General features: G+C 39.9%; 1 protein-coding gene across 2 annotated transcripts; it reads right to left on the bottom strand.

Annotated features, from left to right (window-relative positions):
• Positions 1 to 4,418: 4,418 nt before the first annotated feature.
• Positions 4,419 to 16,246, bottom strand: LOC139937474 (uncharacterized). Of its 2 annotated transcripts, XM_071932625.1 has the most exons (11): positions 16,012 to 16,246; positions 14,405 to 14,756; positions 11,536 to 11,779; positions 9,374 to 11,100; positions 8,755 to 8,870; positions 8,532 to 8,596; positions 7,946 to 8,103; positions 6,926 to 7,094; positions 6,324 to 6,388; positions 5,442 to 5,565; positions 4,419 to 4,923 (listed from the first exon to the last, which is right to left on the bottom strand). In XM_071932625.1, the coding sequence occupies exons 2-11, from the start codon at positions 14,604 to 14,606 to the stop codon at positions 4,419 to 4,421; spliced, it is 3,375 nt and encodes a 1,124-aa protein (XP_071788726.1). In that variant the 5' UTR covers positions 14,607 to 14,756; positions 16,012 to 16,246. The 2 variants fall into 2 exon arrangements, with proteins under 2 accessions (XP_071788726.1, XP_071788727.1); XM_071932626.1 differs by lacking the exons at positions 14,405 to 14,756; positions 16,012 to 16,246 and adding an exon at positions 12,371 to 12,567.
• Positions 16,247 to 17,345: the final 1,099 nt, after the last annotated feature.

Here is a 17,345-nt window from a genome sequence, read left to right as displayed (position 1 = left end):
GGGGGGTGATTATCATCACTGTATGTCTTCACCTAGTAGTATATTTGTGGGAATTCAGGAGTACGGTAAGCAATTTCTTTTTATGCACGACGGAATTCCCACTGTCGTAATGCTTTTGTAATTGTGCAAACATTTCTCTTCGAATTCGATTCAATGAAGGGAATCCTAAAAAATAAAAAATAATAATAGTGCAAAGGCCTGCCCCGAACTATCTAACATAGCAACTGACTCTATAGACGATGTGTTTCGCTGGGCAAAAAGACGCGTATTCATGGTAAGATTGCGTGCACTTTCTAGCTGGCTGCCAAAATAAATTTATGAAAGTTTTGCCCGGCGGTATGTGCGCTAATCATGTTATGATTTTCGAGTGACGTCGGAGGTCACATCGTCTATAGTCTGAGGTTAAAGTTTAAGCGATTATTTGAGACAACTGAGCAAGTCATTGTACCATACAGTAATCAAATCTAACACTATTATTGACACAGCAACTGTCCATAGACTATAAGTGTCTGTGGAATGGCAAATGTGCGCGGTATTTTGAAACGGCTGAGCAAGCCATTGTACCAGACAGTATTAAAATCTAACACCCATTACTTTTGACAAAGAAACTGTCTCTATAGACGATGTGATCTATGTTTACATTCAAACCGCCCTCTTTTGACAAAACACTCTATACGTCATGTTTCGCCGGGCACTGAGTTGCACAGTCATAGTAAGATTGCGTACACTTTCTAGCTGGCTGCCAAAACACAAAGGTTTTGCCATAGAGCTATAGCTCTATGGGTTTTGCCCAGCGGTATGCGCGCGAATCATGTTATGGTTTTCGTGTGACGTCAGAGGTCACATCGTCTATAGTCTGAGGAATTCAAATGTACGCGGCATTTTGAAACGACTGAGTAAGTCATTGTACCGGACCTTATTCAAATCTAACTCGCAATGGATGTATTGGCACGGTGGTTGAGTATAGACGATGCCCGATGTGGACTCACGAACCTTGTAACTTCCCAGGGTGTGGCTGGAGGCAGCTCTGCTAGCCCCCATCAATAGTCCAATACGTAGGCCTCCAACTCCGTACTTTGCCGTGCTCCGGTAATAAGACCACCCTTGCACGAAGTCAAGGCCGTGTCCCAGGCGCCCAAACCCAGCCTGGCAAGGGCTCCGCCCACCGTCTTACTCGTGGCCCTTAAAATAACGAAGGCGGTGGACCAGCAACGTGTGGACCTCTAGTTTCTACACAACCGCCGTGCCAATTCAATCATCATCCATAACTTCAAGTCAAATCAGTGGGTTCTTCAACCAGTACCGGCTCACTCGACCTCTTGTAAGTAACATTTTCAGTGTTGTTAAACCACAAACGTTCCACTTTTCTTTTGGGGAAAATGTATACTTCGTTTGCTCTTTAAATGCACTGTACACCTTTGGTAATTATTGTCCAAAGACCAGTATGCTCACTTGGTGTATCTCAACATAATTATTGTGCATAAATTTGTTAGGGGTCATGGTTCGTAAAGTATGTTTCACAGCAACTGTATCGGTAGTTCTAAGTTGACGTTTTGAACGCAGAAAACGTCCATTATGTTTTTTTCCCGTGCCAATACGTATGGCTTTAACAATGGCAGTTATCGCCTTTCCTCACTGCCAAATCTCAGATCTTTTTCTAGACAATTTATGTTCTTGCAATTACAGAGAAGTTCAAAGTCAAGGACAAGCCAACACAAACCCCGTTCTTAAAACAAGAACACAATATTTTATTTAAATTATAATATGACAAATATCAACAATCACACGATCCAATAATTGCCACAGTCAAAATGTCTTTAAAAGATACAGCATTTATAACATTATCGTGTAACGACAAATACATTTGTTAAATCGTCAGTTTAAATCGTTCTTAAATATTTCTATTTTTGTTTACTATTACTATGGGAAATAAAGGCTATGAATCTAAGTCAATATTTTGTAGAAATAATTGTCTATAATAAAACGAAAGCATAACACTTTATATAATTGTTTTCCGTTGTGCTGTTTAATGGTGTGTATTTTTTTGTGCCGATTTACCTTGTCCATACGAGTTGCTTAATTAAAAAATTAAAATACAATAAAAACAATCAGCTAATGTGAAAAACCTTTGTTCTCAAGACAAAGGTAACCATCATGTTCCCGTCTATTTTTCCTCTGATCATGTTTTGATGTAGTAAAACTCTGCTGTATCCACATTAACCATCGTCTTAAAGGGTCTCTGTACTTTTTAAGGACAAAAAACACAATGTCTACAGATTGACCCTAAACTCACACCGTTTGAAAATAATGACGGTAGAAAGCTTCCCTGAAAATATTAGCTGCTGAGGTTCTGTAATTATTTTAGAAATGAGTACAAAACATCACGAAAATAACCTTCGTCTCGGTGATTATTAAACGAAAATATTTAAGCATGTAAAAACGTGTTTTCATGACATTGGTTTACTCATTTCTCAAAAACTACAGCACCTCAGCAACTAATCTTTTAAGGATACGCTTTTTATTATCATTAACTTCATGTGAGTTTAATGCAAATCTATGGACATTGTGTTTTGTGTTACAAAAAAATACCCAAAATCCTTTAAAGCCATTGGACCCTTTCGGTTCAGACAAAAATAAAAAAATTCACAGATTTACAAATAACTTACAGGGTTTACAGAAGGCAATGGTGAAAGACTTCTCTTGAAATATTATTCCATGAAATGTTTTACTTTTTGAGAAAACAGCAAAACAATATAAATTCTCGTTAACGAGAATTACTGATTTATTTGAAACACATGTCAAGACACGCCGAAACGCGCGGAAACAAGGGTGGGTTTTTCCGTTGTTTTCTCCCGACTCCGATGACCAATTGAGCCTAAATTTTCACAGGTTTGTTATTTGATATAGAAGTTGTGGTACACAAAGTGTGGGCCTTGGACAACACTGTTTACCGAAAGGGTCCAATGGCTTTGAAGGGACAGTAATACAATCCCTTTTAAACTTCAAAAGTAGTTGAAAGCTGACATTCAAAAGCTATCTCGTTGCACTTTTTCCCATTGCTAGATTTAAGCCCCACGTGACCCAAATGGATAACGTCAAATGTTACGAATAGCACAAAATGAGCTACCGTAGCGATGCCCAGCATTATTATGCGTTTTGTTGATAAGACTATGTTTGCGTAGGCCCACTTTGCAAAGCGTAAGAATCAGAGTTGCATATATATTTACCGAAACAGTAAATTAAATTAATGAAGTGACAGCACCTTTCACGTCTCTAGAGAAATAAAATCACACTTCGTATCCAGCTTTAGCAACGATACCTGAGTGTGTTTTTGTACCTTTTTTTTATATTAAAAAATGATTTTCCTTTAGCTTACTGGTACAGGGTACCCATACACAGACAACGGACACAATTGCCTCCACGCCCCCATGGTCATTGCCTCGGTGCCCTTAAAATGCTTCAGTAGAAATTTTCCTCATAGGGTGCCCTTTTCCAACGAAAACCCCTTGCGTGCCGGTGCTGTTTCACATTATCAAGCATACAGGCTTGCTTTCATAATGCTAGATTAATGTGAAATTTGAAATATGAATTTTTCTTCAAAAAGCTTGAAAATGCTTTACTGTTTGTTGTTTTGTTTTTGTTTGTTCTCTTCTGTTTAAAGCGATAGTTTGCACTCAAACAATATGATATACAAATACATTGTGTGTAAAAAAAGCATCAAACTGCCTTAAAGTCACTGTGAGAATTTTTTATCAGATCTTAGTCTAGGTTCTTGAACAATATTTCCCGAGACTCTCTTGTATTATTTAAACAAAATCAAGTAGTTAAATCATATAAAGTTTTTGTATGAGTTATCTTTGGTATCAAATAATGGGCAAAAGTGAAAGCACTTTACCTATTGGACGGTTAGATTCTGGTTCGCCGTTTTCACGGGTCCCCCATCTCTCTGTGTTGATCTTGAAGCCAATTTTGAAAGGTGCACCACACGGGCGATGTATCATTGACTTCATGACCAAGTTTGTGGTTTACTTTTTTTTTTACTGTTTACATTCAAGTATCAACTGATTATCTCTTTGATTAGGAGCAAATAATTATAATTATATTGAGTTGCATTTTTGACGAAAATGGTTCGATACTCAGAAATGGTTTTGATTTCATTCCGAGATCTGCATCAAGATGACATTGGAACTTCATTTCTTTGACTGTCTTGAAAGTTTCTTTCAGAAAAAAACATCTAACGTATTTTATTTGCAATATAGCCTAATCAGTTGTTGTCTTTCAGATTTCTAGAAGTAAACATTAGAGAACGTACTCTTCGAACTAGCTTCTTGAGTATCAGATTGAGATGGTTTTACCCCGGGGGCCGAACCGGCAGCCGTAGGGGTAGTACTGGGGACCAGCGAAGACGGCGCGTACTGTCACGACGTAGAAGCGCCTCCCGACTGCGAGCTATCCACCTGAAAATCCCATCGCACTTGAAAGTTCCCGCTGCTGTCAGCGCCCTCTCTGTTCGCCGCGAGGCTGAAGTTCTCAGTCGCAACGAAGTCGATCATCTCCGTGACGTCATTGAAACTGACGGATTTCCTCTTGGGGTTCAAAGGTCGAGTCATGATATCGAGTTCGTAGTCTGTTGTCGATGCGCCCTGGAGTATATCGGGCATGCCTCCTATGTGTACGCCGCCATCGATGAACCTGGGCTGCTGGTCAAGAGACTCTGTCTCTGACGTTGCGGAGGAGGAGCTCCTGGATCTCCTCCGGGGGTCGTTGCTCTCGTCTTCACTGGCGCTGATGCTGATGTTGGAGAGATCAATCAGTACGCCTGCACGTATCGATGTCAGGTGTTTAGCATAGCTCTCCATCTGAGATTCACCGGAGTGTTGGGAGAGTCCCGATTCACGGCTGCTCATCAGCTTCGCCGTGTGTCTGTAAAAGTAGATGCAGTGATGAAATATAACTATAGTGGCTTCTTATATAGCACTCACAGAAGCCCAGCAAGGTGCTGTAATATACCGTGTTTCCTGCAAGGTAGGTATGACACCTAACCCTTGGCACCCTGCAATGGTTAACAAGGTGCTGTGGGACAATAGGTTGCCAATCAACAGGAACACCGGGGCGTCCCCTTCTCAGTGCACTGGGTTATTTTACGTGTGTTACACAACACACAGGACCAAGGGTTTGTTCGTCCCATCCGAAGGACGAAGCAATGGTTAAGTGTCTTGCTTAAGGACACAAGTGTCAACACAACTGGGACTCGAACCCACACTCTGCTTAACAGAAACACCAGAGTTAGAATAGTAAAATTCAAACTGAAATGATTGAAGGGTTTAAAAAAAAATAGCAAGTTTAAATCGGTCTACTGGCAGCGTAGGGTTAAAAATGATATCCAATTGAAGACTAAAATAAAACATCTTGAACTGGCTCTATTTTCTCGCATTACTCACCTCCAAGAGCGTCTTTTCCTCATTTTCCTGATCAACAATGTTAAAAAGATCACGATTAGGACGAAGCACACTGCACCAACTGAACCCCATAGAATGGCAAAGAGAGAGTTGACGTTGAGATCACCTGAAAACGAATCAATAAAAACGAGGAACACATAAAACGAACCCGAACGACAATTTGGACTGATTGTAACCATCAAAATACTAAAGGTTAAAATAGAAACTTACTTGGTTGCAAGCAATGGAGAGCTGTTGTGTACAACATTTTGAGAAACGGCTCCCCTTGAAGTAATGTAGTTTGTTTTTTTGAAAGAAGTAAATTCTTAATCAAATACAATGACTTCGACAATGTGGCAATGGGGAACTTTGTGGACGTCAGATGGCAAAGTCACCATGTTAATTCGTTGTTCTCAAGAAATTAATTTGTGCATGCTCAGGTCTACTGAAACATTTAAAATTAATGTAATACCTTGTTAGTTCTGCTGCCACCTATAGGGTTCAAAGTCTCCCATTTGGTATCAAATGGCTCTCATCCCATGGATTCCCATTGTGTCCCATTGATATATTCAACGGCATCCAATTGTTTTAATGGGACTGTCGTCGACCCCATTGGATCCCATTGAATATGTCCAAAATTCCACACCAATCCCATTGAATCCCAACAATCCCATTCAATATTTCAATTAAATCGCCACTTTTTTTCAATGGGAATTTTTTTTTCCTGGGAGTGCAAAAACTCCATGGAAGGGCCGAGACAAAGTTTTAGAGTTCCCCGGGAAAGATCCATGAATAAAACTGGATTGGGTACGGGGAAAGAAAGTCACCTTTTTGCACAAACTAATGTGTAGGTCAGAAAAATGATTTGACGAAGTTAGTACTTACCTGTGTCTGGTGTTACTGGAATCTTTGTGACTTCGCATCGTTCACCTTCATGGTTTGAGGTGCAACTGTTGAGCACAAATAATTTCATCAAAATTATGTTCATTAAACAAAGGAAGTTAATTGAAGTGTTTCACAAGAACATTCCATTGCCAGACCATCTAATAATTGAAGAACATTCAGGCATTTAATTCTGATTTGTTTTTTTTTTCACAGCAAGACATTATAAATTAATACAAATAATTTAAGTGGGTATCACTGATGAGAGGTTCGATGCTAAAAGAAAAAGACCTGTTTAGACATTTTCTTAACGGCTCCCTCTGAAAAGAAAGGTAGTCTTTTAGAAAGAAGTAATTTCTCACACAAGCATTAATAAGGCTTCGAGCCTAATTCCCTGTTTAGGCTTCTGAAAGCACATAAAGTTCTGCAACAAGATCGTCTCTTTCATTATTTTCTTGGTACTTCGATGACCAATGAATCAAAATGTTCACAGATTGTTTTTCTTCCACGCATATGTTTGGATACACCAAGTGAGAATACTGGTCGTTGACAACCACCAAAGGTGTCGATGTCCATGACGTATTTAGAACAAACAATGTACATACCTGCATGACACCAACTGTGTGTTACCCAGTGGGTCCCTGCAGGCACCGTCATTCATACAGTAGTTGGTGTTAAGAAAACAGTTTGAGAAACACGAGCTCTGGTAGACGAAGCAGACCATCGAGTCCGGGCAGGGGAGAAGAAAACACGGGTCGACTTCCGTGTAGGTTCCTGACGAATGATAAATAATAATAGTAATAACAATAGTATAGGAAACTTATAATGCGCCATGTGTGCCAAAGGTGACACTCCTGGCGCAGGAACCCTTACTAAGCTAAACATAGGAACTTATTGAGCAAAATAAACAGAAGGAGAAGCAGATGTGAATCAAACAACAAGCTACCGCAAGGCGCTCAGCATGATTTTCAATGTAATCAGTGGAATAATGATTATGTTCTATGAAAATAGTAAAAGTGAAATGTATATTATTATTTTTATTTCGATGGTCAATGTTTCTCTGTTCGACCCAAGCTTTGCTTCGATACGGCAGTCAACATTATGTACCCTGAACGCATCACCAATACGGAATTTTATCAACAAAGCGATATCACACCAGTATCGATAACACTACACAAGCAACGACTAAAACTGATCGGACACGCAACTATAGTTATAGACACTGGGCACCTTTGGTTATTGTCAAATAACACAAACCTGTGAAAATTTTAACTCAAATGGCCGTCGAAGTTGCGAGATAATAATTGTAGAAAAACACCCTTGTCACTACGAAGTTGTGTGCTTTCTGATGCTTGATTTAGGGACCTCAAAATCTAATTCTGAGGTCTCGAAATCAAATTCGAGGGAAATTACTTCGTTATTTCAGAGGAAGCCGTTTCTCACAATGTTTTAAACTATCAACAGCTCGCCACTGCTCGTTACCAAATAAGATTTTATGCTGACCATTATTTTGAGTAATTACCAATAGTGTCCAGTGCCTTTAAAAGAGCTGTTCTAAATGCTGCCAGTGATGGAGCATGGCGACCATGTCACATAAGTAACCCGCTCCACGATATAAATCTTACCATCTGCTGATAATGCGGATATGTCAGAAACAGTGAAGTTTCCAAGTTTACCACCGCTGCTGATTTCGTTGTACATGACACTAAGCCAGTTAGATTTTTCAGCTGCAATCAAGTCTTGTGACGCAAGAAGCTGTACTTCTGGGACTACGCTGCCTTTTCTGTTAAGAATATTAAATATTACCCAGTTGTTATTCATGGTTATAGGTTTTAACAGCCAGTTTTAACAATAATCTATTCATTTTATTACACACCCGACTCATTAAAAAAAAAAGAATATTGCTCTGTTGATTCGGCATTCAACAGTTAAAAAAAATTACAAATTTTACATCCACACTCTGGTCAAATAAGATCATTAAATTTCACTAGGCCACAGGGAAATAGAATATCTTGGTGGTTATATTGGCTGCTCATTTGCCGAAATTGACGGGAGAAAACATATATAATAATTTGGGGTTGCATATAAAGAAACATTGATTAGAGCGGGAGTGGAACCCGAGACGTCCGGGTAAACACTGCGCCCCTCCTAAACAATAACCAAATGGTGCTATAAAGATAACCAATGGGACATCACATACTATATACTCACGTTATTTGAAGAACCTTCACCGTCTCCATTGTTGTAACCTTGTTTCGCATGTACAAGTCCCAAATCTGAAAACATTGGAAAAGGTACTTCAATAAGTGGTTTAATTTTCTTGGTTAAGTTATCAATTAAATCAAGAGTTGCTTTATTTGGGGGCCATTTAGAATTTGTCAATGGGCTTGCTTTATGTGTTGGGGTGTTTGAGTTTGTTGTTTAACTAACTTACTGCCTGCTCGACCTCATCTGCAACTCTCTTATATGTATTGGAGTTTGAATCTCGAAAATCTTCCGTGAACGGGATATCGACAATCCTCAATCGCATTCGAACTTCGTTTGGCTCTTCTAAAAAAATACAAAACAAAATCATCACTAGTATTAAAGCAAAGTCAATATATTAGTTTACAACTGAAGGAATTATACACAACCGACTCTCGTTAATATTTATAACAAGATTGCGCTCTCTATCTCTACTCTCTCGTCGACTGCATTTTACCAACTAGGTTTTTTTTGTACAGTATGCTAACATTTATTTTGAGTAATCACCAACAGTGTCCAGTGCCTTTTAAGTTGGAACGTTTGGAGGGATTTGCGCAAGAAACTCACTCTGGGTTTTTAACTGTATCTGTAACAATCTGAACCCAAATACGTGTCAAAAATTACCTAGAATTGGGAAAATCTTACGCGGATCCGAGTTAAAATTAAAAACTTTTTTCCTCCAGGCTACCTATAATGTTTTATACTATTTGTAGCTCTCCATTGCTCGTTACCAAGTTTTTGTTCTACATTTGTTTTAATAGTTAGCAATAGTGTCCAGTGCTACTGAAAACTATTTTGTTTGTGTTTACCTAAAGTGAAGCTTGCTCTTTCGGTAGTGGATGTGGCCAGAGGTGCGGTGTCTGTTGATGTAGCTATTGGTACATAAGTGGATAATTCTGCATAACTCACTGATGTAGAAAAATCCATCACTTCTGTGTTATCATTGGTTGCAACTTCAGTTACATCATCTGTTCTTTGGGGGACAGGAGGAAAAGTTGAAACAGTAACTGGGGTTGTTTCACCTCTCGTTGTTGCTTGCGGTCCAAGTGGAGTATTTGAACTAACTGGGATTGTTTCAGCTGTCGTTGTTGCTTGTGGTTCAGTTTGAGTTGCACCGTCAGTAGTCGTAGAATCTGTTGAAGCGTCAAGTGTTGATACTTCGAAAGTAGCATTATATCGTGAAGACGTTTCAAAATCTACCGTTGTTTGTGAGTTATCGGACACGGTTGAATTGTTAGTTGTGGGGTCTGGTGAACTGTGTGCATAATCTGTAACATTTTCGAACGGTTTGACCGTAACTTCTTCAGAAACATCATCCGTACTTTGTTTTGGTTGATCTACTGTAGAGGTGTTTTCCTCCCCAAGTGGTGTTGTATGGTAGTCTGTGCCCGTTGTTGGGCTATCAGTTATGAATGCCGTAATCGGTTCGTTCGTGGTCGAGGTGCCTGAGGTTATGATTGTGCCCAGCGATGAGTCTGTGGTGGATTCTAATGGCAGATGTGTGAGTTGTGTTCTTGGTTGAAATGTTGTCGAGGAAGATGCGTAACTTGAATCTGTATCATCTTCTGTCTTACTCAGTGTTGTCGACACTTCCATCTCAACGGGTGCAGGTGTCGACGACTCTATTGTTGTACTCAACGTCGACTCCATCGTAGATGACAAATGTGGCGGCTGCGTTCTTGGCTGTACTGTAGTTGAAGAAAGTGTTGACATTAACTCATCTGTTTTCTTACTCGTCCTCTCGGATGGTGTTGTCGACATTTCGGAACGTCTTGATACATCAATGTGTGTCGGTGTCGTCGAATCGACCGGTCTTGAAATGTTTACTACTGTGCTTAATGGTGTGCTGGGGGTTGAATTTAATGTTGCACCGGTATGTGTTAAATGTGTTCTGTGGTGTATTCTTGAAGAAGTTATTGTCGACAAGTCTTCTGTCATTTCCTTGATCGTTGTCTCATAAGATTGTGTCGACAGTTCCACATGCGTCAAAACATCCTCCGGTGTCGACAAATCTACTGGTGTTGACAATTCAGCTGATGTCGACAAGTCTGATTTTGTCAAAGTTCTTCGGTTTGAAACCGTATTTCGTGTAGTAAATATGTCCACATAAGAATCAGTTGTGACACGTGATCTGTCGTCAGCTGCGGTACTTTCAAAAGCTTCATATTGCGTAACTTCATGTTTACCAGTAGTCCTCTGGCTGTTGGTGGTCCAACCTGTGGATACAGGTTGATCATCCATAGTGGCCGAGGTGGATTGATTGTCAGAAACTCCTGTCGTGGCAGAGTCATCATCGGTGATGGTCGAAGAGTCACTGGTTACTCCCCCTGGAACCGTTGTAGTTTCAGGGTAGCTGCTGGGGTAGCCGTAGGGTGATTTTGACGGTGCCGATTCCGCTGTGGTGAAGGTTGAGCTGGCGCTACCCGATAATGGTGTTGTGAAGGTGCTCTCGTCGTTGTCGACTCGCCCCGTCAAATGGATAGTCCGAGATACAATGCCGACCCAGTACTCGTCGAAAGATCGCACAACTGTAGCACTGCAAAGAGAATAATACCAATCCATAGGTAAACAAGGATGTTTAATCATACACTGATAAACAAGTGAATGTATTCAAAGCTTGATATAAGATGGTTTACACTAACATTACTTGAGAAACAAATTAATAGTTTTCACTGGCCAATTAAATAGAAAACAGTCATTTTCGCATCCGCCTCATTCAATTTTGTTTGAAAAAAAAGAGTTTTCATATGAATCTTGAAAAAAAAGAGTCTTCATATGAATCTTTTCAGCATTTTTTTTTTAACATTACAAACAATTAAATTTCATCAAGTAAAATCGGTAGGAAAAATTCACTTTGAAGAATGGTCAAAGTGTAGTCTCGAACGCCTGTATAAAATGAACGAGAAACTAAATCATGTGTGCACGAAAACTAAATTGAATGCATTAATAGCTGCAACAATTTTTCGCTTACATGAAATACACCGCCTTTACGTGACCGTCCTCGGGAGCTTTCCAAGTGCCAGTCATCTCTCTCTTCACTCCCTTGTTGGAATGTGTGAGGGCGCTGTCCGCAACATCGTTACAGGAAACCGTCTCCGAGCGGCCACTGTTGAATCCACCTGAAGGGAACGAACCAACTGCATCGGTGCTAGAGCTATCGGCGTCCCTGGCTTGAAGAAAAAATCCTCTGAAGGATGAAGTTCCCTCGATTGAAACTGTCAAGTAAAAAAAAATAAAAAATAATAAAAAAGTAAGGAATGGCATATTTTGGTATAACAACCTCACTTGAATTCGAATATGTTGGCTAATATTGTGTTTGTGTAATAGTTTGTCGGAGTGCTTGTTTGTTTGTTTGTTTTCTTGTTCTTTTGTGCAGATGATCTTTCCGTCAAGAGAATTCAGCATAAGTTCCTCAGGGGACGCCAAGCTGGCAACAGCCAATCTCTATCATACAATTATGGCTTGTTTTTTTGTGTTTTTTTGTTTTTTTTATGGGGGGGGGGGGGTTGAAATTATGTATCAGCAAACAAAATGTTATAGTTGCTGATTTGTTGTTCCTTGGTACATCTCAAATCGTAAGTATTTATTTCGTAACAATGCACTCTAGGGGATGACACGTATATACTAGCGCAACGACTGATGACACTTTTTGAGTGTTTATAACATTACATACAATATATCGTATATGTGCGATATAGCGCTATCGGAATACGCCAAATTGACTACAATGTGCAACCTTGGCACTGACAAATCAACTGCAGGTTGTGTTTTGTCACAATATAAAAATGACAAACATTAAAGCTTACCACGTCCTTAAAGGCAGTGTAGGGCCCTACATTTTATAAGTACTCCACAAGCTAATGACATTAAAATCGTATTTGGTAGATCACTGGGGAGCTCTAACACGGTTATAAACGACCCCTTTATTTATGTAGCTTTAGAGGAAGGTTTTTCATTCCCAAATTTGAATGAGAAAGTCTTAATCAGGCATCTGAAAGCACAACGTTCTTATACAACTGTGGTGTTTTTCTTTCAATCATTTTCTCCCTTGGTGATCAATACGCCTTTCTCAATATTTATGCATGAGGTACGTCACAATGCTAATCCAAAACGAGGCGATGGGCGCAGCCACTGCATGCGAGTGTAGGGGGACGTGCGCCCATAGCCTCATTTGGGGTAAGAATTATGACGTCATGCGTAAAATATTAAGAGAGGCGTATTGAGAGCCCAAATTTAAACAATGTGTTGCATTTTGCATAATGTTGGGGTACACCATGGAGGAAGGAATAGAAGGAGCTCGAACGATCCGCAAAACCGCAGAGTAACAAAAGAATACCCTGACAATGCCCCTGTCTGACCAGTGGGAAAAGATAGGACACCTCCAGCTGGACGGCCGATTAACGAGCAGGATTAGATCTCTTTGTACAGAACGTGCGGTACCGCCGCTCTGCACCGTTGCCTTCGTGTAAAGTTGAATCATTGGAGACCAAAATTGTGAATAATACACGTTTTCATTTACAATTTGTGGTGTTTCACTGAAACATCAGGGCATATTTTTTCATTTTTTGTGACTTTCCGGTCATTAGCGGTGGTTCAAAATGTGGGTATTAGCACACGAGGGTGGTTGGTATTCAATTGTGTTTTTCGATTTGGTGAGCACAAGTGTACACAAATTTTATCAGGTCTCAAAAAAGTTGTTTTTCTGTGTTATATCCATACGACACCATGGTTGAATGAAAAACCAAGTGCGCACGCGCAAACTCACAAACGCCCGGTCGCTCATTGTCTGTATAAGGTATGTCGGTGATTACGAGGTGTTGTTAAACGACCGCGGTACCGCAGGTTCGACTTTTGAAGTCCCGAGCTCCTTCTATTCCTTCCTCCATGGGTACACCAAGTGAGGATACTGGTCTTTTTATACAATTACCTAAAATATACCCTGCCTTTAACGGAGCTAAGGCAGGCCCTACTGGAAAGTTCGAACAACAAGTGTCCTTCGAAATAATGTCAATATACATGTACATTGTGTACTGTGTTTTGTACGATGTTGTGACCTATACAAATTAATGCGCACCGATGCGCAAGCGAGGGTTTACACCCATTTTTACAGTACCGTTATTAACAACCCCCAACAGGTTGGTGTGATTTACAAAGGGCAAGGCCCAGTTTTATTTGCCCTCTTTTGGGGTGTTCACATTTCACCACAGCCCAGGCGGACGACATTTTGAGGTGACTTCAAATTAACAATAGTGAATGGAATGCAGGGTCTAATGTGCGCGAAATTGGTGAAAACTGGGTGGAACTCATAAAATAAGTAGGCATACATGTGTAGTATTTGGTGTATAATGAGACGTAGGTCTCGTTTAGTTTAAACGCAGACGAAGAACATCTCGCACTTATGAGAAGGGGTTCGCCCCGATGTTCCTGGTTTGATTTGCAGCATATGGCGACATAGCACATTGATAATCATCGGTGCTATGTAAAAGATCAGTTTTAAATTCAAATATTGTATTCCGTTTTCTCCTCTGTAAATGTATACTGCCTGTCTGTACTTTTTTTTTAAATTTTTTAAATAACTTTCTGTCGACAGACTGAACCAGAGGTTAAAGGAAAGTTTAGACTTCCCTCTTTAGTTGCCTTCCTCATAATGTTGTATATCTCTTCTGCGTGTAATGTTAATGAAATTTTCGAGAGAAATAAAAGTTAACATAAACAAATAAAATAATTAAATACCTTGAACGAAAGTACTGACAATGCATACACTGTTACTAATAATTATGCGCTATATAAGAGTGGTTAAGTAAATAAACTTATTGCCAAATGAATTAGTATTTGCTCACCAACAACATACTCGCCTGCGGGCGTCAACTCCAGATGCACTTCAAGATGATAAGGGCTCTCCGCTGTCATGGCAACTGTGTTCGTGTGTCCCGGTTGCATGGTGACGCAAGCCTCTCTCGGAGCACCTGACCGGTACCCCATCCCGACGCTGAGAAACACCAGGATCAGCGGTACCGGCAGACCCCACCACACCGCCATCATGAACACCTCCTAGGGTCCTCCCGGACTTTCCAAGCATGGGTACTGGGTCTTCTAAGTGAATCCATTCCCATGGTAATGGATTTTTTTTTTTTTACTGACGAGCGGCGGAGAGGGATGCCATGACTCAAATTGACGTCCGTCCAAAAAGGTCTATTAAGCAAAGATGGATAGATGATACATTAATTTTAATGCTAGATTAAAGGCACTGAAGCCGATTTCAAGAAATGCTTGGATCCAATCTCGAGTTGGGACGAGTAAGTTCAATGCGTCCTATAGTCTATTGATACGGAACTTAAGTCATCCTGTCAATACGGTCCGAAGATTAGTCCAAAGAAAGGAAGAGTTGGGTGAAATTGACGGCTGGACACCTTTGGCAATTGTCAAAGACCAGTTTTGGTGTACCCTTATGCACAACATAACAAATCGAAACTTGGACTCAATTGGTCATCGCAGTTGCAAGAGAATAATAAAAGAAAAAACACCCTTTTTTGCGCTACTTTGTGTGCTTTCAGATGCATAATAAAATACTTCAGCTGAAAATGTTTTATAAATTGAGTGAGAAATTACCTCTTTATTAAAAACTACGTTACTTAAAAGGGAGCCGTTTTTCGGTGCCTTTAAAAGACATAAAGCCTGGAATAACATGGAGGCCACGATAGCTATGACCTCTGTTGCCCCTCCATGGCCTTTGCCTTGGTGCCCCTTCAAGGGTCCTCCTTAAGAGTTTCCAATGGAAGAGACCTTTGCAAAACGGAAAATGCCATTGCCCTCTCAAGCATTGGCAGGCCAAGTGCTGTACATGATAACACAAGGGGCACAAGGGGTGGAAGTATAGCACTAACAATTTTATGCGGAAAAGTCAGACAAAAATAATCGCAAAACAAAACATCCCTGTAAGTTATTTGTAAATCTGTGCACCGAAAGGGTCCAATGGCTTTAAAGCCATTGGACACTTTCGGAACAGAATTTTTTAAGTTCACAGAATCACAAATATCTTTCAGGGTTTACAGAAGGTAATGGTGAAAGACTTCTCTTGAAATATACCGCACATGTCATGACACGGCAAAACATGCGGAAACAAGGGTGGGTTATCTCGTTATTTTCTCCCGACTCCGATGACCGATTGAGCCTAAAGTTTCACAGGTTTGTTACTTTATATATAAGTTGTGATACACGAAATGTGGTCCATATTAGACAATACCGTTTCCCGAAAGTGTCCAATGGCTAAACGTTTTGAACATTCCTAGGACTAGTCCTAACTCTTTGTGAAATTGACCCCCACACCTTATTGTACAATCAGGACCTCGTAGGATACATACATACATACGTGCCTGTATAAACATCACCTAGGATCTATGTCAGACAGTGGTTTAGTTCGTAATTGTAAGAAGTATTCAATACTTACGTAATATTCCTGCCACGGTGCTTTATAGAAGACCGGATTCCTCTTAGTAAAACGAGCTCACGTGGATGTCCACCTGCCCGAATTTAAGACCTACAACTGCTCACTTTTGTGGTGTTTCTTATTGACCATCCACAGTAATTACCCATAGACTTCACTCAAATGTACCAACTTCCGAAATGTGTGTGTAGAGAGAGTTGTGTATCTGTATCTGCATTCAAAACCAACCTGACGTGTGTGCGGTCTTTATTGACAACTTGGGCGTGCCTGGTTTGAAGAGACATGCATGGGTGAACACCAATAAAGTTGTACCACGTGGAACACAATAGCGTGACTTATGACTGATAAAGTACACAATCAACACAAACGACTGCAACAAAATGGATTTACTGTGACAGTGAATTGGTTGCAATATTATTTCTTCAAAGGGCGTCTACTTCCTCCAAAAATAATAACTGTTTAGAATTCGGGAGGTGTATAGCCAGATTGTTTATGAACGGACGTGGAAATCGTTCACATGTTGCAGTTTTATTCGATTGTGTAATCTCTGAGCAGTAAAGATATCAAAACAAAATAAATAGATTGAGGGGAAACGGGATATTTGAATTTAATTGTATTGCATACTGCTCGATTGATGCGGAATTTTGGACTAACAAACAAATAAATATGAACAACGCGAAACGCTTGCTGTACGGATGATTTTAGTTGTTGTCATGCAAAATGTGTAATTGTTTTGTTTTTTTTTCTTCTCGTGACCCATAATATGGCCGATCGATCTCTTAATTGTTCAGGTTTTGAAACCTTGGCCAAACTTTATGTCAGAGGGTCACTCTTTTGTTCTGTGGCGTCGCGTAATTTTTATCCCACATACACAAAGCAACATCAACTTGACAGAGCCATGAGTAGGGGGCTTTCCATTGGTGCAATTTCAGAAATTCGATGAGAATGATAATAATATTATCATTATGAGCCTTCATGCATAGTTGTTTTTCTTTTTAGATGGTTGATTTCGAGACCTCAGATTATAATATTGAGGTCTCTAAATAAAATTCACGGAAAATTATTTCTTTCTCAAAAACTACGTCACAACAGAGGGAGCCGTTTCCCACAATGTTTTATCAACCTCTCCCCATTACTCGTTACCAAGTAAGGTTTTATGCTTATAATTATTTTAAGTAATTACCAATAGTGTCCACTGCTTTTAAAGGTGTTTATGGCTAGGAGTAGTCCATTTAAAGAAAAGTATGATGTATAATTTTTAGTATATATGCAAATTTGCAATTTAGTGTATGGAAATGGCAGTGGAAGCGTATAAATATAGACCATCTAATTACATA

The sequence above is a fragment of the Asterias amurensis genome, chromosome 5 (assembly GCF_032118995.1).
Source record: "Asterias amurensis chromosome 5, ASM3211899v1".
NCBI lineage: Eukaryota > Metazoa > Echinodermata > Asteroidea > Forcipulatida > Asteriidae > Asterias > Asterias amurensis.
Note: the sequence above shows the minus strand (reverse complement) of the source record. Positions and strands in the feature narration are given on the sequence as shown.